This window comes from Scatophagus argus, chromosome 24 (assembly GCF_020382885.2).
Source record: "Scatophagus argus isolate fScaArg1 chromosome 24, fScaArg1.pri, whole genome shotgun sequence".
Taxonomy (NCBI): Eukaryota; Metazoa; Chordata; class Actinopteri; family Scatophagidae; genus Scatophagus; species Scatophagus argus.
This window is the reverse complement of record NC_058516.1, coordinates 9529787-9556133: the sequence shown is the minus strand read 5'-3', so window position 1 is coordinate 9556133 and position 26347 is coordinate 9529787. Positions and strand designations below refer to the sequence as shown.

The 26347-nt window shown below is 42.6% G+C and overlaps 2 protein-coding genes across 14 annotated transcripts in view; both read left to right on the top strand.

Annotated features, from left to right (window-relative positions):
* Nucleotides 1-1372: 1372 nt before the first annotated feature.
* On the top strand, nt 1373-4792 carry chst10 (carbohydrate sulfotransferase 10). The gene is made up of 6 exons (XM_046382228.1): nt 1373-1490; nt 1963-2106; nt 2194-2279; nt 2437-2662; nt 2833-2938; nt 3065-4792. Exons 2-6 carry the CDS (start codon nt 2001-2003, stop codon nt 3615-3617), a joined length of 1077 nt encoding a protein of 358 aa, XP_046238184.1. The 5' UTR covers nt 1373-1490; nt 1963-2000; the 3' UTR covers nt 3618-4792.
* Nucleotides 4793-8484: 3692 nt separating this feature from the next.
* LOC124055396 (mitogen-activated protein kinase kinase kinase kinase 4-like) overlaps nt 8485-26347 on the top strand; it is a 36035-nt gene continuing 18172 nt past the window's right edge. For all 13 annotated transcript variants that reach the window (XM_046382206.1, XM_046382205.1, XM_046382201.1 and 10 more), the window contains exons 1-4: nt 8485-8758; nt 9093-9158; nt 22313-22369; nt 26139-26264. In XM_046382206.1, the coding sequence (XP_046238162.1) occupies nt 8702-8758; nt 9093-9158; nt 22313-22369; nt 26139-26264 (306 nt within the window). In that variant the 5' untranslated portion in view covers nt 8485-8701. The remainder of the gene's footprint in view (nt 8759-9092; nt 9159-22312; nt 22370-26138; nt 26265-26347) is intronic.

Here is a 26347-nt window from a genome sequence, read left to right as displayed (position 1 = left end):
CCCTGACTGATTTTAACCAATCAAGTCAACACGTCGGACTAAACTAAAGATTAGATAACGTTAGTCTGAGTGAGGAGATCCTGAGAAAATCCTGAGATAAAGACAATTTCAAGCAACAAGCAACTTAATTATGTTTACATCTGTGATTTTTATTAAATTAAGTAGCCCACTGCAATTTATTCGTTTACATTAGTCCAATTCCTGTTTATTAGAAACAGAAATAAAAAAAAAATAGATAATAAAGGTAAACAGTGTGACAGGAAGTTCCAATGTTGCTTAGTTATTCACAGACCGAACGTAAACTGCGCTGGACTCCACGTCGTACATTATATTATAATGGACACCAATGTAATTTACCAAACTGAAAAATTAATAAGACAATAATTTAAATTTTCAATCAAAATGGAAAGTTCTTCAAAAGCTGTAACTCAATTTCCGAGTAACACGTTACATTTTGCCAAATACATTGTGTTGTGTGGTCCAGTGGTTGCGTTTTACAGTCGCCATCCTGTGGTGAGAGCGAGGTACTGCATGACCACAGTTTTCGTATTAAGATTTGTTTTTCATGTAATTTATTCCTAATGTCAAGGAGTCTGCAGTCAATGCATTCATCCAGAACAGAAAGCAGACAGTTTCACCGGATCCGGTTCATTAAGTGTGCCAGGAAATTATTGACACCCACCAGCCAATCAGAAAACATAATGCATACAGGCTTCACTTCAGTCTTCTTTCCAAGTAGAGAGGCTGTTTTTTTTAATTTCCAGGCTATTGATTTTGAATGTATGCGTGTTGGTGTGTAGAATCAAAGTAATGTGAGTCAAGTGCAAAACATACACAGCATCAAGTCACCCTTCCTGGATGTGGTCACCTGAAATGCGTACTCTGCATGTCTCTGTTATAAAATCATATATCCGCAAGGTTGCAATGTAGGATTTAACATTTGAATGCTCAGTTAAGAAGTCATGACCCTGATGAACCCTTCGACTAAATGTCACCACACAGGACTGTTGAACTGATGTTTGAATTAGAAGAATAATGGCAAAACAAGGACCTCACAGCCATGTGACAGCTGCAAGCATGTGAAGATGGTGTAGGGATGATTTGTACTGTTATTGTTCTCTGCACCAGCTTTACCATAGAGCAAATAAGTCAAGCACAAATATAAATAACCAAAACACTGCAAATGAACATTTCCCCTCTGTGGTTGGAAAATTCTGGGGTTGTGACTACTCCAGAATATAGTTTAATTATACCATGGATTATATTATATAGGTACCATACTACATAGGACGAAGGCAGTAATTGAGCGTTACTGCGGTGTTGTCGCTAGAGGGAGCTACCTGTTTCGCTTGACACCGCTCTCATCACCAGTCGGAGTCCGATGTTGTGCAGAACACGGATGCAGCAGGCTAGATGACGCGATGGCAGCATCGTCCATGGTTTTCTCCGGAATTTGTGTGGCTGTGAAGTAGCCGTTAGTCTGTAGGAAGGTAAGGGCCAAAACTGCTTTGTCGCTTTTAATGCACTGAATTAACCTCACCGAGAAAGCGAAGCGCTGTTCGGATTTTCTTCTTCGTGTCTGATAATGATGTCTGGGAGGGACAGGTGTGGCTAGCTAGTTTGCTAAACAACTGACCAGCTAGCTTACATTCTTATGACGTTAGCAATCATATTGGGATGCGTTAATGCATGTCGTTGGTAGCTATCCATATAACCACGAAACTGAGCAGAAAGATCATTTGCCATATACAACATTCAGTCAGCAGCTAATTACGAAGACCTCAACCGCTAACTCACTATCATATCACGCAGCTAATGCTAAAGATTGAAGTGTGTCGCTAAATTAGTTAATGTGGTTGTTTATAGTCAACAAGTTAGGAGCAGAAATAGTGTCAACCGTTATGTAAGCTTACAGCTAGCTAGTTCAATAATGACTTAAGTCAACTGTCTGTCTCTGTCCAGCTGTGAACGCCTGCCAGTGTTTCCATGGCCGTCAGCTGATGGGTGAAGCGATGCGGCAACACTGGCTGCTCCTTGGGGCTTGCGGCTGGGTGCTGCTCATCCTCATGTTTGTCAGCAAATTAATTAGCTTCAGAGCTGTAGATGGTAAGCTGCTGTTTCTTATGTTGATTACTGCTGACGGACAGTTCCAGAGGTAAATACGTTCAGCTCACTCTTAATATATATTTTCAGACTATGGGGATAGGGTTGGTGGTCACAGTGGTACAGTTCCAGGCACCAGGGTGGCGGAAAAAACAGTTCTAAAGCCATCCAATCAGGTAATCAATGCAGCTTCTTGCTAAAGGTACTCCATCACTGACTCAAGTTCACAGTAATATTCAGAACAATCCGATCAGGTGACAAACGCAGCGTATGTATTCCACAGTCGTGAAAATTAAAGCTGCCAGTAACATTAATTCTGTGTGTGTGTCTCAGCCCTCAGCTGTGCCTACAGTTTCAGACTGGCAGTCAGTCAATGAGAAGCGAATCGAGTTGCAATCAGCTGTATGTAAGAACAGCAGCCTCAGAAATTTGACTCACGTCTCCATCAGCAAGTTTGTCCTGGACCGCATTTTTGTCTGCGACAAACATAAGATCTTGTTCTGCCAGACGCCTAAAGTGGGCAACACGCAGTGGAAGAAGGTCCTCATTGTGCTCAATGGTAAGTATTGGGTGGACATAATAGTCCACATACATGACATTAATGACTGCTGTCTCCTATAAATTAAATGTGGCCTTCCTAAAACACAGTGCTGTATCCTGATTGTGACTCTTGGTCTTTTTAATCAATGAGTTAATTCAGAATACAATTTATGTTCTTAACATTGGCAGGAGCATTCTCCACCGTGGAGGAGATCCCAGAAAGCCTTGTTCACGACCACGAGAAGAATGGCCTGTCTCGTCTCTCATCACTCACGCCACAGGAAATTACTCACAGGTTAGTAGAGATTTACTGTGATAAATGTAGACTTGCCTACTGTGGCTCATACTGTATGATCCTTCGAAAGGCAAAGTTTTCATCCTTCGCAACCATTTTCTCACAAATCCTTGCGTGTTCCAACAGATTAAGCACTTACTTTAAGTTTTTCATCGTGAGAGATCCCTTTGAGCGGCTCATTTCTGCATTCAAGGACAAGTTTGTAAGGAACCCACGATTTGAGCCTTGGTATAAGCATGACATCGCTCCAGCCATCATCCGGAAGTACCGCAAGAGCCACCGTCCCAGCGACCTTGCCGCCTCGGGCCTGCATTTCGAGGACTTTGTCCGTTACTTGGGTGATGTCGAAGGGCGTCGCCGCATGGATCGACAGTTTGGCGAGCGCATTATTCACTGGGTGACTTACGCAGACTTGTGCGCACCGTGTGAAATAGACTACAACGTAGTGGGCCACCATGAGACACTGGAACAAGACGCCCCGTACATCCTCAAAGCAGCTGGCATCGACCAGCTGGTGTCCTACCCAGCCATTCCACCCGGCATCACCCGCTACAACAGAACCAAGGTGGAGCACTACTTCTCAGGCATCAGCAAGCGGGACATCAGGCGTCTTTATGCACGTTACCAGGGTGACTTCCAGCTATTTGGTTACCCAAGGCCAGACTTTCTACTGAACTAAAATCATTAACACTGACTAAAAGACATGTTTACATTAAAAAATCCTCTCAAAATGTTTGGTTTAATGAGGTGGATTGTAGCTGACTGACAGGTTGGTACGCAGTATATTGAACACTGTAACGTAAACAAATTCTGGCTGTTGACAAGTTTTTATGAGAGCCGTCAGTACATTTGGAACGTCATGATACACTGAAGTGAGAAAGAAAGTGTTGCTGCAAAAGATATGACGTGAGAGCAGACCACACAGTTACATCATGAGATTCAGCACCAATTAAAACCTGCAGAGTTTATCATTTTGCGTGAGGAAAAAACAGTTAACATAAAAGTCAAATACAGGTACAGGTCAAATGAAGACATTTGTTATTAAATATTTAATGTTAGTGACTTAATTATCCACGTATGTCAAAGAGGTGTACTTAGTGATGCCAGGGATGCAGGCTTGTTACCCTGTAATGTAGCTGTTTTACTGCACTGTATTGACCACCAGGGGAAAGCAATGGACAATGCTATGAGTTTTGATGTCTTGTCTTTGCTGTATTTCTTGCCATCACGCTGGACATAGGCAAAAATGAACCGTATCAGGGACGCACAAGTGAAGTGAAGGACAATATAAGAATATAATATGAGCTGTTTAAACATGTGCAACATGTGCAAGCTACAAATCTGCATCAAGTTTTTACTTCCTTTGCCACTGATTTTTGCTTTGTGCAAGGCATATCAATGGCTCGTAAATTACTCATCGATTTTCACAAAATAGCATCAGAGCAGTCCAAAAATGCACTTTCACACTTCATCAAAGACCTTGGTCCTACCTTAATCCATACTGTAGTCACTGTTTGGTTTTTTCTGCCTTTACTAAAACTGACAAAAGGTATAAAATGTTTATTTCACTTTATTTATTCAGGTGTAATCAGCACTGAGACATTGAAGGAAATTGGCACAGGATTTTCAAAGTTCATTTTTTAAAATGAGAAATGTACTGTGTAAATGTTCTTAACATGACTTGCAACTCAACATTTGTATTACATGTTGCTATTTATATAATATCATTAACCTGCTGACTGGTGGCGCAAAGTGTCTCTGTTGTAAGATGGTACTGCCTCCCACCTGGTGACCTTCTGGACAGGTGATCATAACACAAGGACAACACTAGTTAGTAATAAAGTTTCATGTGAACACATTTTGTTGCTTTCTGGTAGGATTGTTTTTAACTTGTTTCCAAGTTTCCAAAATGCTGTGTCTGCTGCTGCAGTAATATCATGTGTCCACAAGGGGGTAGTACATCATTGAAAATTGAAACGTTTAGCTGAGAAGTCACAGCCTTGATGAACCCTTGTACTTTTTTTCAATTTAGAGGAGTGTTGATGTTTGAACCATAGGAATAATGGCAAAACACAAAACAATGACTTCATAGCCACATGTCAGCCACAAACATTTCAAGACAATGCGGGGAACAAGGTTTACATTATCACTGTTACCTGTTCAAGCTTACTTTGTGGCAGATGGATTTAAGTTGATTTTCATAGCTTAAGAAATAGTTAAATGTCTCAAGTGTTACAATAAGTGCCCTAATTTAAGACTTTGTGTTTGTGTGCGTGACTCCTCTCATCCTGTCTGACTGGTTTGTCCTGCCCTGTCATTTGAACGTTGAGTAGAAGATTGTTTAACCAAAATATTTGCTTCGTCTTTTGGAGCATTTCATTGTGAAGTGGCGATGAATAACTGAAACACTGCAGCTGAACGTTTTCCTTCCACACTTGGGAAATGCTAAGATTTGTGCTCTATAGGTATAAACATTATCTTCAACTATACTTTGCCTTGATAGTACAGAAAGGTGAATGAGGTGACTGGTTTTTACAAGCAGCAGCACTGAGTGTCTCTTTGGTTTGCCTGAGGGAAAACCGAGGACACATTCAGACTTACTGTAGTATTATTTACAAAGTAAGTATTAGAAATCTTAAGAGAAAATGCCACTGCAAAATAATCCTGACAAAACAACACTGATCAGACAAGAACGTGGTCAGATTTTATTATTGGCTGTATAACCAGAGTGTAGAGCTCGGCCTAATGAAAGTGCCCACATTAGAAGCCAGTATATCTATCTATCTATTTCTATATAGATAGATAGATATAGATATATAACAGTGGCTTGACTAATAATGAAGTTAATTGATTTTATTTGTTCCTCGTGTTTCACGCTGTTCCCAAGACTCCACTTTTGGGACCAAACCGCATAAACATACCCGGTTTGCACACTTTGCCACACCCATGACTGCCAATATTGACACTGAAGTCGGACATGCGCACGTCCATGAGGATGCTGAGCAGGGTGGTGGTGGGGTGCCCTTGTTTGCCTCTACTCATTTCACTTGCCCCAATGCCTGTGTGAGTGGTGGGGTGAGTCTTTGGTTAGTGTATAACAAAGCGCTACAAGCTGTGGTTGTACAGATTATTTACTGTCACACAGTACGGGACCCCAGCTATGATAGCTGACATTAGCTCATGCTAGCAGGGATAGCAGCTGATAGGAGGTAACGTCAACGCATCTTCCGCCGGACCTCTGCCAGACCAACATTACCTCAGTTAAAAAGTTCACTTCAAACCACCCCCAATTTCTGTGTACAGACAGATAAAAAAAACAGCTAAGAAATTAGACTCAACATGTTTGCGGTTTCAGACTTCCAAATTAGACCGTGAAAGCCGCGTGTTGAGTGTGTGTGTGTGTGTGCATGTTACAGCGTGTCCTTATTAGAAAGCGAATATAGAAATCACGCTCTCTTTGCCCCTCCTCTGTAACGCCCTTTTCCACGCCTAAGCGGTGACAGAAAGTTTAAACTGAATAACAGTTATAATTAAAAAAAATGCCATAGTGTCATTGAACAGCACATCAAACATATTTTTTAAAAAGAGAAAAGAAAAAATCCTAATGAGATGAAATACATATTCATGATGATAAACAGGCATGTCCGGTTAGACCACTGAGGAGATGACTAAACAAGCACTCCAAAGGTGCACAAAAGTGATGAATGTTAATATTTGTTCCCGTTGCTTTAATTATGGAAGTGCGATTTTGTAACTTAAAACATTTGGATAAAATATTTTGGATGCTTTTTTTTTTTTTACTTAAGATGTATTGCTATCATAAACAGAAAAAAAATCAACAAAACACGTCCAGTATGCGGTCTATTGTGAATGGAGTGAATGTGGGGATTGGCCTGGACTGCCGTTAGATTCCCGGCCTGAATTATTATCCCAGTCCGCCCCTGGGCCCAGCCCTTTTCTGTCTGTGAAGCCGACCGGCTTCCTGTGTTTGTGCGGCTCTCTAGCAGCGCGGGGTCAAGCTAAACAAGAGCAGGCAGGATAAAAGCGGAAATGAGGCAGCTTTAATTTCAACATAAAGATTGTGTAGAAAATTTTTGACTTGTAGGGAAATTAAACTTTAAAATACTTGATATCTTTCTGATATATTTTGTCTTAATGCTAGGAAAGCAGTTTGATTTAAATTGTATGAGAATTGTCCCAGAGACAAAAGGGCCCAGCAGAGGATGCTCTTTCTGCGGCAGCTGAGGAAGCTCAAGGTGCCAACCAAGATGATGGTTCAGTTCTCCACGGCCATCATCGAGTCCATCCTCACCTCCTCCATCACCGTGTGGTACGCTGGGGGCCACTGCCAGGGACAAGCTCAGACTGCAGCGTGCTGTGCGCTCTGCTGACAAGGTGATCGGCTGCAGCCTTCCATCTCTACAAGACCTGTACACCTCCAGGACTCTGAGGCGTGCAGGTCGGATCACAGCTGACCCTTCTCACCCTGGACAGACTCTTTGTGAAACTCCCTTCAGGCAGGAGGTTACGGTCCATTCGGACCAAAACCTCACGCCACAAGTACAGTTTCTTCCCCTGTGCTGTTGGACTGTTGAACACCAACTGACTAACATGCTGCCCTGCACCTTAGCAATTGATTTTGCTCATTCACTGTCCACCTGCTGTTCATTTGCACTGTTTACCTCACCCACTTGCACTATACTCCACCCTGCACTACCTCACTTTTGGACTACCTCCAGAAAAATATTTATTTCACTTATTTTATTTTGTGTTACCTTATTCTATTTTATTTTTTATTTTATTCTTCAAATTATATGTTACTTGTTACGTTCTATGTATGCACCAATCACCAAGACAAATTCCTAGTAATGTGAAACCTCTTCACTTACATGGCAATAAAGTCTTTTCTGAGATGTGTGTTTTTGACACATTTCACGTCAGTATTTTTGCTTGTTCATTAATGTTGAGCTGTGTCTGAGCCTGGTAATGCCAGAGGTGAATAGTAACTAACTTAAGTAATGTACTCATACATTCAGTAGTACAGTGTTGAGGTATATTGACATTGTTTTGCTCTACAACATTTATTTGAGATCTTTAATTACTATTTGATTTACAAATTCAGATTTGTCATACTAAATATATAATCAACAAATGACAGATTAAATTTATATTTAAAGCAGTTAAAATGGCCTCACCATGATGCTTAACTGTTAATACATCATTAATTGTAATCCAGTTATATAATGCACACAACATTCTGAAAATAGCGATAATGCACACTGTGAATGTTTTAATTTAAGCACATATCGCTGATTACTTACTGTATATACTTTTAATTGAGTGTAATTTCTCTCTGGCTCTGAATATGAGCTGACGTCATTTGAAAAAGAATAACCATTACTATATGAATTAAATTCACAGTCGATTCGTCTTTCAATGTAATTCTCTCTCAGTGCATTTTGGTCGCCAACAATGAAAGAGACGTATCGGTGAAGCTTTTATGTTGAAATTTCTCGGCGGAAGTGGACGTTTTCAGTATGGTTTGACACCAGTGGCACAAACTGGGAGAGAGCGGACAGGGAGCCCGCTGCTGCCACCTCAACATGGAGTAGCGAGATCCCAGCATTTACTGCTAAGAAGCAGATCCCACAGAGAGGAATACGCGACGGCCTCTGTTTGATTCATCCGCCGAAGTGCCCGCAAATGATACAGCGGCAGTTATTTTTTGTTGACGCAAAGGAAAGATCGGCTTTTATTTGAAAGATGGCGAACGACTCTCCAGCTAAAAGTCTAGTAGACATAGACTTGGCTTCATTGCGGGTGAGTGCTGTCGATCCGATCCTTCTTTTTAATTTGCTGTTTTGCTACATTTTATCTTAGGTTGCTCGAAAAAACCCACGCCTGACGAGCATTAGCAAGTTTTATCCCGTTCTCCAGTGTCCCTTCTTGTTAGATCTGAGTTGAAAATGACCGCTGATCCACAGCGAGGTGTTGCCAGTGTCTGGTTTTCCTTTGTTCGAGATGCATTTGGCATGTAGGGAAGACCAGGGCGCAACAGCTGGCTCACCACTGGTCAATGTTGTTCACAAAAGACTAATGTTAACGTTGCTTTTTATTTCCACTCCAATCGTTTTTCCTGCCTTTTTCTTTACAGGATCCAGCTGGGATATTTGAATTGGTGGAGGTGGTTGGAAATGGCACCTATGGACAAGTATACAAGGTTGGTTGGAGGCGCAGTGCATAGCCTGTCCTGTTTTCCCAGTGAATGCTCAGGATAGTCAATGTTTTTTTTTCTCTCTTATCAAGCCTGGGAACAAAAGAAGTGACATTAAAAAGATCAGTGTTGAAGATGCTGCTGTCACTAGGGATTAAGGAAACGGATGTAATGTTAGCTTTGATTTATAGTAGATTGTTTTGGTATCATTCTGGTGTTCTCATTAATTCAGCTGGGAGGTGTGTGTAAAGAGTGAATCAGACAGTTTGCAGTCTGATGCGTCGCTGATCTTACATCACCTGCCTTATTGTAAAGTAGGTGAGGAGGATGGAGAAACAATATGTGTCACAGTCCCACTGACCTCATCTCTGTCTGCAGCTTCTTCTTCTTCTTTCCTTTTTTTTTTTTTTTTTAAACAAAAACCTAATTTCATATCCTGTTTAAATCAGGACTTTTCCACTTCAGTGGATGGGAATCCCACATCTCTGGGCCATCTGCTCTTGGTGTCACATTTCTCCGTTGAAAATTAACATTGCGGCTGTTGAAAGACATCGCCAAGGAGGGAGTGAAAGACGGTGGGAGCTTGGGTATAAAGTCATAGATGTGGTCAATATGTTTAAAGGAGGGATGGCCTTGGACTGGAGAGACATCCACTTGAGCCTAATGTTGTAATGGACCTGCTTGTGTTATTGCTGCAGCTTGCTAGTCAGCAGAGGCTCCATTTTGTTGCCTGCTGCTACACTCCTTAATGACATTTAAGCACACACCTATAGGATAAGTAGACATCCAGTTTGCTAGGGCATAGACTGTTAATAGACTAGTAAGAACAGAGTGAAAAAATGCATCAATTTAAGCAGCAAGCTAAGCTGAGTATTTAATTCTGACAGCTCTCAGTGCTCCAGTGACCTGCATTCAATCCCCTGGTGAAGTGAACTTCCAGGATCTCCTCCCTCTCTGCCTGCTTGCCTCAACCCCCACGAGCGAACCCATCATGCGTGCATGTGCTCGTATGATCACCCCACCTGAAATCAGCCATGTGCCTTGCATGGAGAAGGAGTGGATGATTGTCATTAGGAAGTGTGACACTCGCATGCTATCTTCCCTCCAGATGGCTTTGAGGCAGACTTATGGGACGGAGACTTACTGCTTCTCCCTCTTTTTGTCCCTTTTTAATCTCTCGCTCCATTCAGTGTCCAATGCTAATTCTATTTGCGAGCGCTGCTGTGTGGGAATGGAGCTCGTACAAGAGAGAGGGGCCTGTCAGATTAGCCTGCAGTTGACACAAAGACACGGTGGTAAACAGCCAGAATGAGATAAGCACAAACTGTCTGTAGTGAAGTCATAGCTTAGTGTGGCCCAGTGCTGCAGTCGCTGCCTTTCCATCAGTGCATTGACAGTCATGTTAACCAGCTGAATGAGCATGTGGCCTGTGAGCATGTGCAGTGGGAGTGTGGTAGTGGTGGAGGGAGGGGGTGGGTGGCTGCAACTGGTAGAAGAGCAGCTGTCCAGTTCCAGACAGAACCTGCCCACCACTCTCACAAAGCTGAGTTTGTCTCCACACTCTTTGCGTCTCTCAGTCCGCCAGTCAGTCGGATCCACAGAAAGGAGGAGTTTGTCTGCGGGGTTTCAAACGCCAAACTGACTGAATAATCACAACAGCCCCCCAACTGAAAACTGGGTGGAGTTTCTTCTCCCCTCTGAGGCCTTTTCTGCTTTGTCAAGCACTTGGTCACAGACTGCTAGGCCCTTTTTAGATAACACAATGTGACCAAGCTTCTTTACTCTTTGATTTGTGGTGACATTTGATTCCTTTGAGGCATTTCCCTTTGGCTTTTTTTGTCATTTAAGGGAGTCAAAAGGGAGCAGAATGTCTGATATGGATATATATTGAATTTAAAGTTAGTTTTCACAACAATTGTCAAGTGCATAAGTGCACTTTTTTGCATTCACTCCTTGTTTCCGTTGACCTTTTGCTGATAAGCCGATCATAACGTACCCGTCAGTTAACCTCAGACGACGTATAGTGTTATTGTTTTTCACAAAGACTTTCCGATGATCATATGTTTGTTTTGCAAGTTTTTTCCGTGACTAATACCCCAATGCGTTTGTGCCTGTTTAAAAAGGATTTACAAACGGTCACGCAGAGGTTGTGTAATGAGACATTTCTCTTGTTTTGAATGTCTGGTCAGAGCAGCAGTCTTGTTCACTTATCCTATGAACATATAGTCCCTAATTTAAATCCTAATTTTTACCTTGTTAAACTGTATGTTATCGGACAAAGCACAGGTGAACCTTACCTTCTTTTGTTGAAATCTGTGGAAAACCATAGATTCCTCTTGGGGATGTCAACTCTTGATCAGTTAACCTCTTATGAGTAATGTTGACCAGTTACATGTTGCTGGTCTATAGTAGTATTACTCTTAGTAGTGGCACTGACACTATTTTGGACCACATTAAGAACAAGCACCTGGCCACGATGTCTCGGGATTGCTGGTTTAGTACGTTATGGCATGTAGAGCTACTGTGACTTTATGCATTGAAAAACACTGTCAGGAGGAGGAGGAGGATGATGAGGTACGAGTCAAGCTAGTTGATGAAGACAAGTTATCTTCGACCGACGACTGCTGAACAGCCCTCACAAGGCGTGTCACAGCCTCTTCACCAGTGCAGACTTGGACATGTAGTCTGGTGTACTGCTCACTCAGTTAGTTAGCTACTGGTTTCAAGCTATCGAAAGCAGAATTAACTGAAACTGGATGTCTGACAACATTTAACTATTAGCAACATTTATCTATAGCTGCTTGCCTACGTTCAGATCCCAGCCTAAAAACTATTTGTGCATCTCTGCTGGGTTGCGCCACTTTGCAGCTTTACCCAGAATATTAAAGAACTGAGCTGTTAGCTCTAAGACCTGAGAAGCCATGTCAAGGTTCCTGTGGCCGTGCTGTGCTTCTGGCTGTTCAGCTGCACTCTCTTGCCAAGAGGGCAGCCGTCACCCCTGGAGAGGTGCCAGATTACAGTCAACTTCTGAAAACACAGCACAGCACATTCTGACTGACGGCCATAATGAAAATTACTGTATGGCTGAAAATCCCCCCTTTTTAAAATCACTTAATTTTGCTCTTGCCAGCCGGCTGGTTGGAATGAGAGCTGGGATCTGTGTTCAGATTGAGCACACTTGTGTTACAGTACCATCACTGTAAGTGATTCATCAGTTTTAAAGGTATTGTCATCATATACTTGTGCTGAAAAATAAGCCGTAAAGAGAATTTATTGGAACTTATACCAGCATTTTTAACAGCATTATTTTGCTTTTTTTTTCCCCAGTAAATTGCAGTCACAGGAATGTGTTTTTGAGTTCTCTGAATTTTTGAAAACCAAACGTAAAACCATCACGTGGCTTCTGTAGTCGTATTCTGCAATGTTCAGCTAAAATGACTCATAAGAACAGTGCTGTAAACCCACTGATGATCTGTGTTGATACTTTGGCCTCCATGTTTGGCGGAAACAACAGTTCACCGTGAGCATTACACTGTATATGTTTGCCTCATACAGCTGGTCTCACATCAGTAGTTATTGTAAAATGATACATTCATATCCACACTGTGAAAGCACTGCTGCTCTCGCACTGCACAAAGAGATTCTCTCTGAGTTTTTCTGCCTCCCTCTCTCGTTATCAGCTGGCACTGACCCAGCTGGCTCTGCACTCTATCTCAGGTGCCTCGCTATGGATATAGGAATCTTAAAAAAAAAAAAAAAAAAAAAAAAAAAGGGAGAGTAATGATAGAAAAGATACAATTCCTCAAATTGTGGGAGGTATGCAGGGAAGATTTCCCTCTGCTCTACACAAAGGCCATATATAGTCAGGCCTGAGGCACCAGAGCCCCTGCTGACCTGCCTTTTTGACTGCTATGCGTCCGTGAGGTGTGCCAAGGCTGTGTCTGTCGGTATCTTTTCATACCAGTATGTCCCTGTGTTTCATTTGCATTTACAGAATTGTTTAAAATCCACGATGAATTGACTGTATTTGGTGCAGTCACCAGCACGGCCATTACTCACCAAAGCACAAGCACCAAATGGAAAGATGATTCATGTTTTTTTTTTTCAGTGCACGTGCTCCGACATCCAGTGATAAGACAGATTTCTTCCACAGTAGCTTATTCTATCCTTGTATAGCTCAACAGCACAGTTCTGCATCCGCTTCCTTCGTTTTCTTCCCCCAACCTTAGGAGCAGCCTCGCCTCTGCCCTCAGGGCAAGAAGCTCCATCCTCAGGGGGCCTAGCGATGGCTGACGGACACAAAGGGTGTGGGTTGCTGCAGAGGAGGGAGCAGAACCTCTTGTGCAATCTGTTAAATGCCTATCAGTGCCATATGGCGCTGGGCGAGGCTAGTGCTTACCTAAGGGCAGTGGCGATCAGAGCAGCAAGGCGCTTTGAGTGTTTGTTCGATAATTAAGAAATGCAGGTTTGTGGGTTTTATAGAACATGATGGAATCTTAATGCAGTCAGCAAGCAAGTGAGCCGTACTCCATGTTGCCCTTCAGATGCCATGTAGGTGCATCAGCACACCATAGAAGGGATGGGAGGTTGTCTCCTCCTCGACCCCTGTGCCACTGCCTGTGGGGTAACCAGCCTCAGTCCTGCAACAGACAGGGCCATTTCCAGCAGTTTGTTGATACTCATACTGGATCAGTGCATTGGCTAATATGCATTTATTTTTGCAAGGATTGTGTGTTTTTATTTGGCAGATATTTTACAGTTGGCAATAAACTCAATCATCAAATCATCAAAGTTGAGAGTAAGAGTAAATCAGATAACTGTATATAACAGAAATGAGGTTTCTTTATTTCTGTTGTATGGAAATGAAGAGGAAGTGTTGGGCATTGTGGGAGCACAGAGGCTAAAATTAACGTTTTGACTCACCGGTCTAGTTTATTGGTACATGGAAGAAGTCCACTGCGCACAGGGATCTGTTGTGTAAGGATATTTTGGTCTGATTTTCTAACAATTTGATTTGATTTTTATAGAATTTTAAAAGTTGCCTGTGTGCAAATGAATGGGACATGATTCAGTTTAAAAGGTGCACTTGAATGCACCATAATCTCTGGACTTGTGTGTGTGTGTGTGTGTGTGTGTGTGTGTCAAACTTCGACACAGCACACCCATTAGTAACACCGAAACACCACCAAAAGTCTTGTTTCATGTCTCACCTACTTCATATCAACGGTTTTGTTTCTACATGAAATGAATTCCAAGATTTTGGCATAGCTTTAATGTTCCAATACTTGATCTGCACTGACCAACTCAATAAAAATGCCATAACTACTCCCAAAATCAACACTAGTTTTCATTTAAAACAAATCATACTTGTCAGATCCAGCGGGATTCTTTAATATGCAGGAATGTTGACTATTTTGCCGGTCAAATTAATTTAAATAAATGCTCATATTAATGATTTGGTCTTTGCAGAGCAGTGGATTAGATACCATTGCTGGACCTTGTAGCAGTGGAGGGCTTGCCTTGCTTGCCTAATGAATGACTCTTGTATAAGACTCATTGGTAAAGGTCCTGGGAGCCTGGTTGCTGATTGGCTGTGTAGCTTTTAGGTCAGAAGCGGGGGATGTTGAATGTGTCACCCACGCTGCAGCAGGGGCCAGGGTCTCGTATTGTCCCACACTCACTCTCTCACACTCGTTCCTTTTTTCCACACGCTGTTAACACACAGGCGAGCAAGTACGTGATTGTTTTTAATGGATGAAAGGCATGTGTGATGCATTTCAGGCTCAGGTTAAACTGGTGAATATCGGATGTACACGCACGCCGGCACGCATGCATCCTCCACTCATTGGCCAACACACTATTCATCTCTTTTGTGCCCCATTCCCCCGCAGTGACCCTCTCCCTAATGGGTGTCACAAGTCCCGCAACGTCCCCTGACCGGCCGCGGTGCCTGAACAAAACTCTCTGTGTCCGTCTGTCCGTGTGTGTGTGTTCATCCCACTGTCTGTGTGTGCAGCTCATTGAGCCACCTCATTACCAGAGTGGTGTTGAGATGAGACACAAAGGCGCTGGCAGACGAGACAGTCTCTTGCCTGTCTTTCCTCAGGGCCTCTACTTGACAGCTCTTTTCTCTTCAAGATCACGTTTCCCGAAGAAAAGTCGTGTTTTAATGTGCTAATGCGCTGGGACAAATAGATCCCATCATGTCATGGTGGAAGCACCTCATTGCAAATCGAGGGATGGGATTACCTCAAGAGTAAATTTTCCTTCTCTTTAAGCCCCGCTCAACTTTCTCCCATCCCTACCACATGCGGTTAAAAGCCTTTTCCGAAACAACTGCTCATCCCCTAGTTTAATGGCATCACACCAGGGCTGAGTATGTTTTCCCACGGTATGAATCCCACCTTCTCTGCTTAAAAACCTGCAAACTAGCAAGTGAAGAAGACATATTATCAATTACAGCCGTGATTTACCACATTTGGCTGCTGGCTGGAGTTTTACTTTTAATCTCTTTAAGCGATGTTGAAATATTTAAAGTCCTGATCAGAAATGAGGAAAGGCTCCACAATGCATCTTTGATCTCTCACAGCAGCCAGCTACCGCACTGTGATCAATGGACTTGCAGCCACATCAACCAACCTCCTATTTGAGACTTTCAAACTTGGAAAAAAAAATGACACCAACATCTGGCTTTTGTTGTTAGCGGGAAAGGTTACAATCAGCGTTCATTCCCACATTAAGTAGCATAAGCATTTATCAACTCCAGCTCTGATCAGCTGTGGTGTGGACACGCTAATTCTCATCTCTTTTCCTGCCTGAAGATATGACGTGCGTTGAAGTTACCGTCTCATCCGTCTTTGTCAAACAGTGCTTGAATGTCTTTTAGCGTTGAGTTTGAAAGAGAGGCCGAGGTTAAGAACGTCAAAAATCAACCACTGCGATGTTGTCATTGGTCTCCATGTCAGCACCTGTTTGGTATAGCGCATGTCAGTGCATCTCTCGACAGAGATGGGAAGGAAATAAAGATGTCTCACTTTTTCACCTATTTCCAACATCAGCTTTAGAAAACAATTATATGTTTAAATGCAATCTGAGGAAGTGACTGATCCCTGTTTTCTATCAAACCTGCTTGTGCTGGCTCTTCCCCTTTGGTTTCGTCCATTCTTTTTCCCACCTTCCCCCATCATCCTTCTACTCACGCTCTGTCTTTTATTATCCGTCCAGTCTCATCTCTGTCTCTTTCTGTGTCCCCGCTATCCTTACTTGTCTGGGCAGTGCGGGAGCAGAGGCACCAGGGCTAAGTTTGTGCGTGTGTGAACTGGGTCAGTGTGCTGGTCTGCAGCAGCAATAAGAGCATGGAGAGGCACGGGGCGAGGCACAGCCCTGGGTGTCACGTGCCGTCGCTAACTGATGCTGATCATTTCTTCCTCCAGCGTTCATCTGGATGTGTGTTGTGGAAGGTTTGGCTCCATCCGTCTTGTGTAGCTGCATCTGCTTACCAAGCTAGATGGAGGTTTTGACCTGCCTGTTTATCACCTCCTGTCCACCCACCCACTCGTTCTGCTAGTTCAAATGTCACCTCAGATCTTCGAGGGAGGGTCATCCCCCCCTCATTACCACAGAGCTACCAGCTAACACACCACTCCACACACACGCACACACATTCACACTCACACACTCTCACCAGTGACCTTTCTAGGAACTGAACCATAGCACTCAGCAGCAGTACACTCCCTCTCTCGCTGTGTGAGCTATTAACATCAACCAAGTTTGTTTTGCACCTACGCGGCCGGTTAGAAAGCATGTCGCTCCTTTTCAGCGCCGTGTTGCACAACGGCAGCCTGAACCAAGAGTCTTGTTGGTGAGCAAAAGTAGTTTGACCTGGTTAGAAAGCCAGTTTTGAAAAAGTTGCTGAGTGTGATTGATGTTATATTAATGTGAGAGGAGTAAGGAAAGTGAGGTTCTTTGTGTTCTGGTCAATCAGGATGCAGATACGAGCCTTGTGTATGGGAAACATTACTCTCCCCTTTGTCCACACCAACTCTGTGGGCAGAACACTAACAATAGCGGTCACTGCTCACTACTGTAAAGTGAAAATCCACCCTAAAACATGAATCATTGGTTTCCTAACGGTATTCTTGAAGTTTTAGTTTATACACTAAAAATCATATGGTGTAATGAAGAAACTTTTGCAGGAACTTCCCTCAAGGACCAGGTACATTTGGAGGAACTCACAAGGATCAGGGTCTAAATTAAGCCATTTAACTGTCCAAAAATTCCCTGCTTGGACTTAATACTTGGTAATTGATCGAGTACTGGCGGCATTTTATTTCAGCCACCATTTCTGAAAACCTGCATCCGCCATTCCATTCCCGAGACGAGGAGTTCCGAGTACTTTGGGCGGAAACACGGCTGTTGTGACAGCACCTGCTTTAACTGGCACAGTATGTGGGTTATACATGCTCATGAAATAATGCCATTTAAAAGGAAAGTTGAGATTATACACACTATATATATGTCAACACTCAGCTTAATCGAGCAGTCTGTTAGAGTCTCTCTTATCGAGTTTCTACCGCTGAGTGAGGTTTTCCTCTCACAGCACTGTTAATTGAGCCCTCATAGAATAGTGTATTTTGTTTTAGGGTAGATTTTAACTTAATGTCTCTGGCTCTAAAGGCAATAAGTCAGTCAGTGGTTTAGTGCTGAGCTGGAGAGAGGCCAGCAGCACATCTGGCCATGGTTAAGAGGAGCTGCGATGGGAGGAGTGGAGATGGAGGCCAGGGAGGGCTGAGTGATAGCTCGGTGCCTCAGATAACCCCTCCACAGCCACGCCTAGCTGGCAGCTTCAAGGGGGCCCTTCAGGGCCTAACCGCAGCCCTCTTGTGATCAACCTATGCCTGTTCCAAGGGTCTGTATAACAGGGGCCCAACCGCAGGACAAGCGCTGAAACAGCAGTCAGTTGTCCAAAAAGTTTAATCCTCGACAGTTTTATTTTTGATTAATTATTTAAGTTGTCTATAACGAAAAATATATCAGTTAATTGTAAAAATAATCAATATTAGCAATGAAAGTAAAACGGGTAAATGTTTCCATCGACAAGATTTGCTTTTGATAACTGTTGCCGAGATCTGACTGGAATGAACCAGTAAGGGTCTTTAATCGCGCTCATCCTTCTTCATGGAACGCGTTGCCAAATGCTTTAAATTGAGATAACCAGAAACCATATATATGAGGAGAGTTAGTTAGTTTGTTAGCCTGTTTACTTACTGTTTACTCAGTTCGCCTTCATCACATTATGCCGTATTTCAAAAGTCGATGGTGACACTGAATTTATTGTGCAAATTCAAGATATCAGATGCTGCATTTCTTTCCTTAAGTCAGTCATTGAATGCTACATATTGTGTGCTGTTCCGCTCAATGATAAAATATCCTCATGATTGAGAAGGGTGTAATTTATGGCTCAAAGAGCCGCAAGTGGTCACCAATATCTGTAGTTAATTCTAGTGTAGCTGTTGTAGAAATCAGTCCCTCCCTACCAAAGCTTAGGAGCGCCAGATCCGTGTTCAAACTGAGGGCAGGAGCGTATTACAGAGCCCTTGGGGAGTGTCCTTTCTTCATTTGTTTTTCAAGAAAAAAAACGAGTTTATTTTATTTACTGCAAAATGCCCCTCACTCTACGCATCTTTGTCATACTATTGAATCGTTTGAAAACTCAGATATCAGTACAGTATTGACCTCCAAAATCCGCCATATCCTTTAGACTGTGGGAAACAAATCTCTGATTGAATGAAGAATACATAACAATCAGCATTAAGAAACTTGGTCAAGACTGCAAACAGCCGCAGATAATTTTTAAAAGTGATTTATCCTTTTACATTTTTTTTTTTAATGCCAAAAGTGACAGCTAGTTTCAGCCTCTGTTGTGAGGGGTTTTCTTGTGTCTTGGTATCTTACAGAAAATTAGATAACAATGTTTAAAAACTATTTAAAATGTTCAATTGATAGTCATATTGAGAATACACTGCTGAAGAATATGCCAAGTCTGATGTTGACTTTGGTGCGCTCTGTGATTTTATTTGCCAGTCCTTCCAGGAATAACCAAGTTAATAGTAGATTTGTGGGATCTGTTGAGCAGACTTGGCAGCATCATTTTTCCAAATGCAACTTTCCAAAAAGTTGTCTGTTTCATTTGTGCATTTTCCCAGCATTTGTAATTAGTTGTGAAGTACAGTGTCAACCTCAAAGGAACAGCTGAGCGTTTCCTTGTTTTCCCCAATAACAATGGATTTGGAGGGAGGATAAAGTCCCGTCAAGAAACTTGTTTGTAATCCAGGCACTCACCTCATTACTCACACGCTAATGTTGTGTAACCCAGTTGTTTTGCGGTATGAACATGCAATAATTTAGTGGTCTAGATTAACCCTGTCTCCACCCAGAAGTTGGGTGATGCTGTGGGTTTGTATGTCCATCAGTTCTTCAGGTTCCCACAGCAGAAATCATGGCAATAAAACTCTTTTTCCCAATCATATTCTCACTTCCTGGTATTTGTTCCAAACCACATATCTTTAAATCATCAATAAACCCAATGTAAGCAGACATTCTTGTTAGGCTGTCATATGTTTACACACATTTATCTAGGTACTGTCAACTGTAGAATTGTAAGAATTAAAAGCTTTGGTGTATTGGCAGCCAAAAGGAGAGATTAATGGTATTGTTGGTGAGTCAGGTGTATCACACTAATGTCTGGATGGCCTCTCTGTGACGATATCCTTGGATTTAAGCTTTGTCTCAAAATATAATTCATTTCAGAGTGAGCTATGGTGCTAATAGAGGAGGGTTGGTGAAGAGACACAATCTGATTGGCCCAGCTTTAGGAAACACAAACATACAAACCGGTCCTAGAAAATTGTTATGGGCAGTTGTTGCAGGTGCAGTGTTTACACTCGGTCCTGGGTGTGGACCAGGCGACTTTAAGCAGCACTGGTTCCTGTCATGATAGAAAAGAGAAGAAGTGTGTGTGTGTGGGGGGGATGAATCAGTGTTGACTTTCTCTTTGGGGTTTGAGCGACGGACAATATGGTGATTCATGCAGTAACATTGTGCTTACGGTTTCCAATCCTTTCTGGAAAATTAGACACTCCTCCTTTTCTCATACACACACACAGAAAACCAGCATGCATGGTTGAGTCATTGACAATTGATTGACTAGAATGTTGTTAGAGTCTCGCTCGACTAAGAAATGTTTAATTGATTAGTTACTGCCGCTGTGGTTTTTGCAGGGTGTCCTGCACTGTAGGCACTAGTCGGCCCTTTGGGGGCCCTGAATGCGTGCTGAATCTTTTTCGGAGAGAAGTCACTCCGATTGGCTATTCAGCTTAGCGGGGCACACACAGAACGCTCTTCTCAGTTTTCATCAGTAGCACTACCAGCTAGTACACAGGGAGCTGTCAGCCATAATGTCAGCTTGTTGTTTTTGTCGTGGCAACCCCTCGGATCAAAGTGGGGAGGATTAAAGTCATTGTAAAGTGTCCCTGTGAAAAGAGAGGGCCTCTAAGCCTGCAAGGCTTTTATTGTCATAATCCATACATTTTCAATTGACTATGGAATGCACTGGCTAAGATGATGGTGGGGGTGCTCACATGTGTGTCTGAGTCTGGTGTGAGTCTAGATGTGTCTTCCTTCTGCAGCCATGAAGGTCTGTCCACTATACTGATGTGTGTGTGTTTCCCGGTACAGTTGCTACAGTGACCAGCAGAGCAGTATCACTGCAGTGTTGTCCTGAAGAGTCAGAAGGGGGAATGCCCATACCCAATCAGGCCAGCTCTCAAATATGTCCCATGTTTTATCTGTTGTCGGGGCCGTGGGGCGGGAGAGGGGGCTCGTAGAGAGGCCTCTATTTCGGTCTTTTGTTTATGTAAGGAGTGGCAGTTGGGTGTTAGGAGACCAGAGAAGTCTGGGAATGCTGGGATGAAATAGCTTGGGAATAATATGCTCATCTGTGGTATGTTCTGCATAGAGGTTACTTATACTGTGGGATACAGATTGCAATCTTTGATGATGGAAGCGGTCCATTAACTGACGTGAAGTGTAATTCAATTCGGTTTATTTATATAGCGCCAAATCACAGCAAAAGTTGTCTCATGATACTTTCCAATTACAACAGGTCTAGACCAAACTCTTTGTTTTAATTTTTAGTACAGAGAGATCCAACAAAGCCCCCATGAGCAAGCGCCTGGCGACAGTGGCGAGGAAAAACTGTCTTTTAGAAGGCAGACCCCAATCTGTCTTGACCAGTTGAGTTGTGTATAAGTTTAGCTGATAATAGTAGTTAAACTCATCCAAATAAATATTCAGTATTTGTTTGCAGTAATTATCCTTCATTCAGTTAGGGCTGCAACTAGAAATTCTAAGTTAATTTATTATCATTATTTTTAGTTAATTGATTTATTTTCCTCTAACATGTCGTGTCATTATTTCCCAGAATTCAACTTGACGTCTTCAGATAACTTGTTTTGTCCCACCAGTCCACCTGTACAATGACAGAAAACAGAAGCAGCAAATCCTCACAGTTCTGGCGTTGTTCCTGGATGGGTGATTAATCAGTTTTAATGAATCGACACCCAGATTGTTTCAGCTCTGTTCAACTCTGTCAATTTGTATTGCATTTAGAGCTGAAAGCATTAGTTGTCAGAAAGTTCATCGGCTTTGGTAATTGATAAATTTGAGTGATTTCTTTTCAGTGCAATGAAAAGCCAAACATTTGCTTGTCTCAGCTTATCTAGTTTGAGGGTGAGACACTTTTTGCTGTTATGTTAATGGAAATGGAATATTTTTTGAGTCTTGGCACGACAAAATAAGACATTTAAAGACCCTGAGTAAATATTTCTTGTTGTTTTCTGACATTTTGCAGATATAGATAATCCTTTAATTGAGAAAATAATGTGCGGACTGAACAGAAGTTGCAGCCCCACACGTGTGAAAATACAAACTGTCAATTTGCTCTTGTTTAACTTAATAGGCGATGCTCTGGAATGCTCCGTCACATATGCTCACACATTTCCTTTGTTCATTAATCATCACCGTTTTGACAGTTAATGAGAGTACAGTGATTTTTTTTTTTTCCAGTGTGGTCGCTCACCTGCGTTGTGTCTTCCTCACAGGGACGTCATGTCAAGACCGGACAGCTGGCTGCCATCAAAGTCATGGACGTCACAGAGGTAAGGCCGAACAAGATGTCGTTCCAGCTCGCCACCACAGTGGCAGCACGTGCAGCGGTCACTGAGCAAAGGATGCAGTTTCTCATCACCAGTGACAAAGACAGTCAGGCCACCCCATCTGATATATAATATTATTTAGGCTGTCTCCAGTCCATATTTTTCTTCCTGGCATCACATCTGCTCTTCCAATTAATTCCCACTTTATTACAAATTTACTTGCACATTCCGTTTTTTCTGTCTGTCCAGTGGTTTACAGCTCAGTTGGGTCAGATATTTATTTAGCTTTTTGGTGATGAGTTAGTTGTTAGGATTTTTTTTTGCCTTTTTTATATTATAAATTGTGCTTTGTTTATAGAAAAAAGTTGAGCATTTCAGCTGTAGAACATTGTACTCAGATATATTTGCATCTCTGCTCTCTGGTTGATATTAAAATCAGTAGACATTCCATTGAATATGACGTTGAAATGTTTTTGAGCTTACAGAGGAGAAAATGCTTTGCTCTGTAATGGACCCCCCTCCCTCCCACATAATAAACAGCAGGGGCAGGGTACAGGCAACAGGATGCTTACTGAGTGAAGTGCGTCATTTAGTGGCCAGCAGGCTGCCCTCAGCTGTGGGAGGTCCCGTCTGCAGATGAGAGAACGCACACAACCGCACATTGCACATGTGCGGAAACGCGACGCAGAGGGTTTCAGAATGGCAGTGAAGGCCAGCAGGGCCAACCACCCACACGGCCATGATAATGATGGAGGAATAAGGGTGTAACTGCACGCTTCAATACCAGGTCTTGCTGGTGGATTCTGGAGGCTGTTTGCACTTAGAGTTCATCATTTTCACGTAGGGGGCAAAATCTGAAGTCGTCAGCTGAATTCCACCCGTGCATCACTACCCTTTTTAAGGTCGCGTTTACCTCTACTGAGCACTGCTCATTCCTAAACTAGCACTGTGATCAACATAACCCTGAGGAAGTAAAAACAGGCTACTGACGCAGTAGCAGAATACTGTATGCCTTGACTTGCCTGCTGCCACTCCTCACATGAATCTGCGTCACGATGAGTCAGGCTGACACATCTCATCTGATTTGTTATCATGTGTAACCTGTATGTAGGTTATTGCTAAACCATTTCCTGTTCAGTGTGAAGGGACACTGCTGCGGGTGTGCCTTCTAGACATGTACCTAGGAACAGCAACGCTTCTGGAAATCATTTGTCAGAAAGACCAGATGCCGTCTGAGGCTTGAGAAAATGAGTGCCGCTTGTTGCGTCACATTAAAAGCAAAGTAGTCCATAGTTTAGTATTTAAGCTGATACATTAAAAGAAAAATATCAGTAAATGCATGGAGAAACAGATTCTCCCTCATGCTCATGAAAATCGAGTACGAAGCGAATCACAGAAGAGTTTCAGAGTTTGATAGAATCTGCGGTAAGGCACATCGAAACTGCTCCGGAGGCTTGTGGTGGCCCAACACCTCACTCCACTTTCTGTTCATTTCCTGTCAGTTGTCGCCCCTCTGCATTGTCTAGGGTGCGCCAATCTACAGAGCTCTGCACACATAACACTGGCTAATACACACTAGCTTATGCTGTGCTAAAGTCCTCGACAGCTATCGCAAGCCAGATGTTCATCAGCTCTGTATCACTAAATGATTCATCACGTACTGTCTCCACCGTTAGCTTCGGTCAGCATTAGCATTTGCCTTAAACAATACGCTAATCCATTACACTGACGAATTTATATTTGGCGTATGGGGATAATGACAGATTTGATGTGATATGCCTGCTTAATTGTGGAAATTGTTATTAGAATTAAAGAATTGAACAAGAATATATTTATAGGCTTCCTCAATAGTGTAGGCATGGTAGGTAGTAGTCATTAAAATTCTCTTACAGATATATACATATCCGCACATATGCATACAGATAAATAAATGACTATCCAAAGTTGGTGTATAGCGCTAGAACCGTGGACTTTAAATCTAGATCACACTCAAGTGACTTTTTTTCCACCTTCTGATCATTATCACTGTGGTTTAGTGAGGCCATGATGCATTCCCTCCTCTGTCCGAGCTGCAGAGCTCATCTGCAGGCACGCCGGCCTGTCCAGTATCACTCTGACCCACATTCTCATCCCTGCTCCACATTCCCAAATCCAAACACTCCTCCTCCTCTGTGCCGCCATATAGCCCTGAAGCTAAAAATGGATGCCTCTCTGCTTTGGCTCTTTTTTTTAATATATATATATATATATCTTAAATCATCTTCAGTCCTCTGTTAAATATTTGACTGGAAGATTTGGGCAGATACTGGCTTTGTTCTTGTGTAGCTGCTACTCCTGAGTAGTCCGATACAAATCTGTTGCCACGGATTAATAACTGTGTGTATTGTACATTGAGACGTTGTTTTCCCTCATCTTCAGTGTTGTCATTTGACAAATCTCCACTTCTGCTCCACACACACACACACACACAAACACATCACCATATGAGTGTGACGGTCTCTCCCTCACCTCACCACCTGACCTGAGGCAGCCAGGCTTTCGCTGTCGGGAGTGTGATAATCCAACAGCTGCACAGCAGAGATGGGGGTGGATGGGGGATGGGGAGGTGGTGTTGCATACAACAGAAAGGCTTACGACTCCCATTTGCTATAGATGATGTATACGTATAATATCAGTGTGCACGTAGGATCACCTTTGTCTTAATGTCACCACATTTTAGTGACAGTTGAAGTAAATTCCCAGTTAATCACACACAGTGATAATGTTCTGCAACCAACTCCCCCCCCCCCCCCCCCCCCCCACCCCCCCAACAGTACTTCCTATAGGAGAAGCAGGCTGATCGCTGCGTGTGTGCAATTAGCCTGCCACTGTTAATCATTGTCAAGTTCCTGTTGAATGAAAGCAGGGGGTTAGCGCTGCAGCTGTAGCTATGACCTTTTTATCAAGATGTGATACTGGACATGTTTGCTTCTTTTACCAGCACTAAAGGCCATTTTCTCACACACACTGCATTAACCCTACATAAGGCAGTTGATTTATGATTTTCTTTTTTAAAAAAAAGCTACTCACTTTCTTATTTCATTCAGACTCATTCTGTGATTATCATGTCTGCTTTTCAGATTGCATTTGATTTTTAAAGCCATCCACTTCCTGCTGATTTCTTAGTCTCCCATTAAGTGATCCTACGCCCAGTATATATGATATTTACTGCGTTTTTGTAGGCAAATGCAGTCCTGACTGCTTTCTTTCAAGTATTCAGGGTAATGTGTGAATTCTGTGAATTTCCCCTTTGTGGAACAATAAAGGAAATCTTATCTTAAAGTCAGCCTGACTCTAATGTATATCTGCAGGGGATTTGCAATTGATCTAATGCACATTTGTGTGTGTGAGCGTTTTTTTTTTTTTTAAACAAGGGATTAGTGATAATGGCTACTGTACTCATCAGGTCACAATAAAGCTCACTCATGCATCATTAATCCTGAAACAAAGGAATCATTTGGCAGGAGTGCATGTGTTGTATAGATGCACAATAAGGCCAGGCCGAATGAAACCACTCCAGGGCCTTGTCCCATAGCTTGACGTTTGTTATGACCCCAAGTATGGAATTGAATTGATTTGGATCTGAAATGAAATGAAATCACTCGAGGCCAAGTGATGATTAGAAACAGACGACCACACTGTGATTATTGTATTGCCCATAAGTGGAAGAATAAACACCCATTTGTCTTTTAGTACCTCTGAAACGTTTATGTGTGTTTATTTGTGTGTCAAGGATGAAGAGGAGGAAATTAAACTGGAGATCAATATGCTGAAGAAATATTCCCACCACCGAAACATAGCCACCTACTACGGTGCTTTCATTAAAAAGAGCCCCCCGGGACACGATGACCAGCTGTGGGTAAGTCCTCAAATCCATTCAGGAAAATTAAGGTTGGGTAAGGAGTATGGAATAGAAAATATGTAGCTGTCATGATTATTTTT